The sequence below is a fragment of the Salmo salar genome, chromosome ssa06 (genome assembly GCF_905237065.1).
Source record: "Salmo salar chromosome ssa06, Ssal_v3.1, whole genome shotgun sequence".
NCBI lineage: Eukaryota > Metazoa > Chordata > Actinopteri > Salmoniformes > Salmonidae > Salmo > Salmo salar.
The window spans coordinates 45,593,060-45,598,593 of NC_059447.1; the positions used below are offsets into that span (position 1 = coordinate 45,593,060).

Genomic DNA, 5,534 nt, shown 5'->3' on the forward strand with positions numbered 1-5,534 from the left:
GCACAACCAATGCCAGCAAAAGAAAAGAGGATTCCATGTAAAAATAGGAATTCATGTCGTAAAACTGCAGTAATAAACTTTATTTGATGGAAAGTAAATCACCGTTTTTATACAGATTAAATATGTTCCTTTTCAGTCTGTAGTTTTACAGTCTATTTCTGGCACCCGTGCTGCCAGACTTTTACCGTATATTAACTGGATGTGTTTTTTTACAGTGTAGCATGTCCAGCAGGATCGCATGTTGTAGTTAACCTATTAGGCCGTTTTAAATGTTTTACGTCATTTTCTGATAAACCTACGATAAGGTTATCACAACACATTGGCAAAACTGGTTTATTTAGATAAGTAACGACAAAATATAAAAACATGTTAATGTTAACGCAGAGATTTGATTCAAGGTTGCCGATATTATTCAGATGATTAAAGACATATAGAGGTCTACTGCATTCATTTAAGTGTCGATATTCTCTCTCTCTCTCCCTCTGTTTTAGCAATGTTTGAGCCTTCGCAAGGCCAGATGAGTTACATTGTTTAGACCTGAGGACACATTAGGACACTGAGGACACATTAGGCACATGATGAGAGAGAAGTGTTAATGCTAAATTGTAATCATTGCGCCTCTATGGCCTATTTATTGCCTTACCTCCCTTAATCTTACTTTTGCACACACTGTACATAGACTTTTCTATTGTGTTATTGACTGTACGTTTGTTCATCCCTTGTGTTGTTGTTTTTGTCGCACTGCTTTGCTTTATCTTGGCCAAGTTGTAGTTGTAAATGAGAACTTGTTCTCAACTGGCCTACCTGGTTAAATAAAGTTGAAGTAAAATAAAATAAATAAAGTGGAGGATGCGAAAGAGAAATCCGGTAGGCCTATTGCGGTTTTGACTAAGCCAAACGTTCCCAAATTCATTCATTTTTTACTTAAACATAGTGACTTTTTGTACATCCTTTAAATTCTTACAATTTCAATTAAGCCGCAGATATGGGCTCAGAACACAAACAACATTCGGACTCTATCAGAAGACAAACGACATTCTGAAATGTGTACTCTACTGGCAACAGGTGAGTCAATATATCATTTGATCATTGCTTCAGGTTTCAACGAATGAATCATTTTCAGGATTATATTCAACTAACAATGATACTCTGTTGCAGATCATCTAACTACCCTAAGAATGGCACATCAGATTATCATTTGGATGAGCGCCTTCCTCTGCCTCGTGCAAGTTTTCTCGATGCCCATGCCTTGCCAGCTACAACGACATCTTGTGGGAACAACATACAACCTACTGAGAGACATGGTACAATTTTAAAATTATTTTTGACTTGAATTGTATTATCTAACTATGTTTATTAACTGACTAGCTCAACCTGACTTCTGTGTTCCAGGGGGGTCATTTTCCACTGGAGTGCTTGCAGGATAATAATGTCTTCATGGTATTCCCAGCCACTGCTTTCGCAACCTCCGGCGCGCCACAGGTAAGCGCATGGGCGCATATCCAAGTGTTCTTTACAGCATGAAAGAGTATTTGCAACCGTTAGGATTAGAAAGTAGACAGACAACTTTACGATGCCATTTATGTTATTTGAAATTATTGTTGTCCGTTTCAGTTGAGCAGCAGTGGTGCTAAGGCTATTTATGAGACATTGAAGAACATCGACACATTGTTTGGAACTGACGAACTGCCAACAATATGGGACCAACATAAGTTGGAGTATTTTCAGAACATTATCTACCGTCAGATGAAAGAGAGCAAATGTGTGAGTACCTACCTATACCTATACAGATAGCTTAACTGTTTAAGTCTGGTATGGTGATGTTTGAATTATTTTCTTCTTGTGTCAGATGATGGGGAGTGTGAATACACGTGATTATCTAATCAGGGCAAAGATGCTGAATACATACTTCAGGAACATAGCAGCTGTCCTAAAAGAAAAAGTAGGGTACAAGCAAATACACTATCATGGAAAACACTGTTTAGATACTATCTCTATGTAAATATAAACCTACATTTCCTTAACAGTAAATGTTTATTTTCACAGAATTTCAGTTACTGCGCCTGGGAAGTGGTTCGAAAAGAACTCCTGTACACCCTAGAATTCATCCTGAAACACAACTCTGATAGCCTTCTGTGGTCCAACAGAACATGAATTTGAACTTACAGATCTTTTTTACTATTATAGATTGGCTGTGTACAGGTACAGTGATCGGTAAGCTGCTCTGATAGCTGATGCTTAAAGTTAGAGAGGGAGATATAAGACTCCAGCTTCAGTGATTTTAGCAAATAATTCCACTCATTGGCAGCAGAGAACTGGAAGGAAAGGCGACCAAATGAAGTGTTGGCCTTGGGGATGACCAGTGAAATATACCTGCTGGAGGGTAGCCTTCTGTGGTCCAACAGAACATGAATTTGAACTTGCAGAACTGATTTATATACTGTACCTACCATTAAACAATTATGTAATGTGCCATGTCAAACTGCAATATAACACATGTATTTATTTGTCTTTCAAGGTTATATATGTATTTACATATTTATTTATTTGACAATAGTGCCTATTGTTGCTGTCAAGTAAATACACATTTTTATACTTTTAAATATTGCTATTCTGTGCACTCATTCTGTAGCATCTTGATGCACTGTCTGTCGGTGTGTGAACTTTGAGATTTGGGTTAAACATGCTCAGGATATCAAATCAAGTCAAATTTTATTGGTCACATACACATGGTTAGCAGATGTTAATGCGAGTGTAGCGAAATGCTTGTGCTTCCAGTAGATTCGACGGTGCCGTTTCACAACAACTACCTAATACACACATATGTAAAGGGATGGAATAAAAATATATACATATAAACATATTCAAGTACACTAAGGTAACCTGCCTAAATGACTACCGACCCGTAGCACTCACATCTGTAGCCATGAAGTGCTTTGAAAGGCTGGTCATGGCTCACATCAACACCATTATCCCAGAAACCCTAGACCCACTCCAATTTGCATACCGCCCCAACAGATCCACAGATGATGCAGTCTCTATTGCACTCCACACTGCCCTTTCCCACCTGGACAGATGGAACACCTATGTGAGAATGCTATTCATTGACTACAGCTCAGCGTTCAACACTATTGTGCCCTCAAAGCTCATCAATAAGCTAAGGACCCTGGGACTAAACACCTCCCTCTGCAACTGTATCCTGGACTTCCTGACGGGCCGCCCCCAGGTGGTAAGGGTAGGTAATAACACATCCGCCACGCTGATCCTCAACACAGGGGCACCTCAGGGGTGCGTGCTCAGCCCCCTCCTGTACTCCCTGTTCACTCATGGCTGCACGGCCAGGCACGACTCCAACACCATCATTACATTTTCCGATGACACAACAGTGGTAGGCCTGATCACCGACAACAGGGAGAGAGCCCATAGGGAGGAGGTCAGAGACCTGGCCATGTGGTGCCAGGACAACAACCTCTCCCTCAACATGATCAAGACAAAGGAGATGATTGTGGGCTACAGGAAAAAGAGGACTGAGCATGCCCCCATTCTCATCAACGGAGCTGCAGTGGAGCAGGTTGAGAGCTTCAAGTTCGTTGGTGTCCACATCACCAACAAACTAACATGGTCCAAGCACACCATGACTGTTGTGAAGTGGGCAAGACAAAACCTATTCCCCCTCAGGAGACTTAAAAGATTTGGCATGGGTCCTCAGATCCTCAAAAGGTTCTACAGCTGCACCATCGAGAGCATCCTGACTGGTTGCATCACTGCCTGGTATGGAAACTGCTCGGCCTCTGACCGTAAGGCACAACAGAGGGTAGTGCGAATGGCCCAGTACATCACTGGGGCCAAGCTTCCTGCCATCCAGGACCTCTATACCAGGCGGTGTCAGAGGAAGGCCCTGAAAATGGTCAAAGACTCAAGCCACCCTAGTCATAGACTGTTCTCTCTGCTACCACACGGCAAGCGGTACCGGAGCGCCAGGTCTAGATCCAAGAGGCTTCTAAACAGCTTCTACCCCCATGCTATAAGACTCCTGAACATCTAGTCAAATGGCTACCCAGACTATTCACATTGCCCCCCCAAACCACTGCCACTCTCTGTTGTCATCTATGCATAGTCACTTTAATTAACTCTACTTACATGTACATAGTACCTCAACTAACCGGTGCCCCGGTACATTGACTCTGTACCGGCACCCCCCTGTATATATTGTTATTTTTTACTGCTCCTCTTTAATTACTTGTTACTTTAATCTCTTATTCTTATCCGTATTTTTTTTTAACTGCACTGTCGGTTAAGGGCTCGTAAGTAAGCATTTCACTGTAAGGTTTTCACCTGTTGTATTTGGCAAATGTGACTAATCAAATGTAATTTGATTTGATTTGGATGAGCAATGGCTGAGAGGCATAGATAAGACGCAATAGATGGTGTAAAATACAGTATATACATATGAGATGAGTAATGTAAGATATATAAACATTATTAAAGTGACATTGTTTTTAAGTGACTAGTGGTCCATTTATTAATAAAGTGGCTAATGATTTGAGTCTGTATGTAGGCAGCAGCCTCTCTGTGCTAGTTATGGCTGTTTCACAGTCTGATGGCCTTGAGATAGAAGCTGTTTTTCAGTCTCTCGGTCCCAGCTTTGACGCACCTGTACTGACCTCATCTCCTGGATGGTAGCCCCTGGTGATGCGTTGTGCAGACCGCACCACCCACTGGAGAGCCTTGCGGTTGAGGGCGGTGCAGTTGCCGTACCAGGCGGTGATACAGCCCGACAGGATGCTCTCGATTGTACATCTGTAGAAGTTTGTGAGGCTTTTAAGTGACAAGCCAAATTTCTTCAGCCTCCTGAAGTTGAAGAGGCACTGTTGCGCCTTCTTCACTACACTGTCTGTGTGGGTGGACCATTTCAGTTTGTCCGTGATGTGTACGCCGAGGAACTTAAAACGTTCCACCTTCTCCACTACTGTCCCGTCGATGTGGATAGGGGGGGTGCTCTCTCTGCTGTTTCCTGAAGTCCGTGATCATCTCTTTTGTTTTGCTGACATTGAGTGTGAGGATGTTTTCCTGACAGCACACTCCGAGTGCCCTCACATCCTCCCTGTAGGCTGTCTCGTCGTTGTTGGTAATCAAGCCCACTACTGTTGTGTCGTCTGCAAACTTGATGATTGAGTTGGAGGCATGCAAGGCCACGCAGTCAATGGTGAACAGGGAGTAGAGGAGGGGGCTGAGCACGTACACTTGTGGGGCACCAGTGTTGAGGATCAGCGAAGTCGGGATGTTGTTTCCTACCTTCACCACCTGGGGGTGGCCCATCATAAAGTCCAGGGGTCCTCTTTTATCAATGTTGCGTAGAAAAGCTTATAAATTAACTCGTACATTTTTGGGGGGAATTTTCGCAAATACAAAAAAGTTGGCATTTATCAATTGCTTGTACACTTGATTTACACACACCTGTAAGTATTTTGCCTTGATAAATCAGACACGTTCTTAAACACTGTGTTAGTGCACAAGTAGTCTCATTTACATAA

At 42.4% G+C, this 5,534-nt stretch overlaps 1 protein-coding gene across 1 annotated transcript; it reads left to right on the plus strand.

The window, feature by feature from the left end:
- The first annotated feature begins 1,178 nt into the window (after positions 1 to 1,178).
- Positions 1,179 to 2,154, plus strand: LOC106607525 (interferon alpha-3-like). Its single transcript, XM_014204556.1, has 5 exons — positions 1,179 to 1,304; positions 1,393 to 1,482; positions 1,615 to 1,764; positions 1,850 to 1,942; positions 2,047 to 2,154. Exons 1-5 carry the CDS (start codon positions 1,179 to 1,181, stop codon positions 2,152 to 2,154), a joined length of 567 nt encoding a protein of 188 aa, XP_014060031.1.
- The last annotated feature ends 3,380 nt before the right edge of the window (positions 2,155 to 5,534 follow it).

Bases quoted from the DNA above. Each gene is read 5' to 3' on its own strand.
- LOC106607525 (XM_014204556.1), top strand. From the start codon at position 1,179: ATGGCACATCAGATTATCATTTGGATGAGCGCCTTCCTCTGCCTCGTG. The intron at 1,483-1,614 runs GTAAGCGCATGG...TGTCCGTTTCAG, and splicing joins CAACCTCCGGCGCGCCACAG to TTGAGCAGCAGTGGTGCTAA. The intron at 1,943-2,046 runs GTAGGGTACAAG...TTATTTTCACAG, and splicing joins CAGCTGTCCTAAAAGAAAAA to AATTTCAGTTACTGCGCCTG.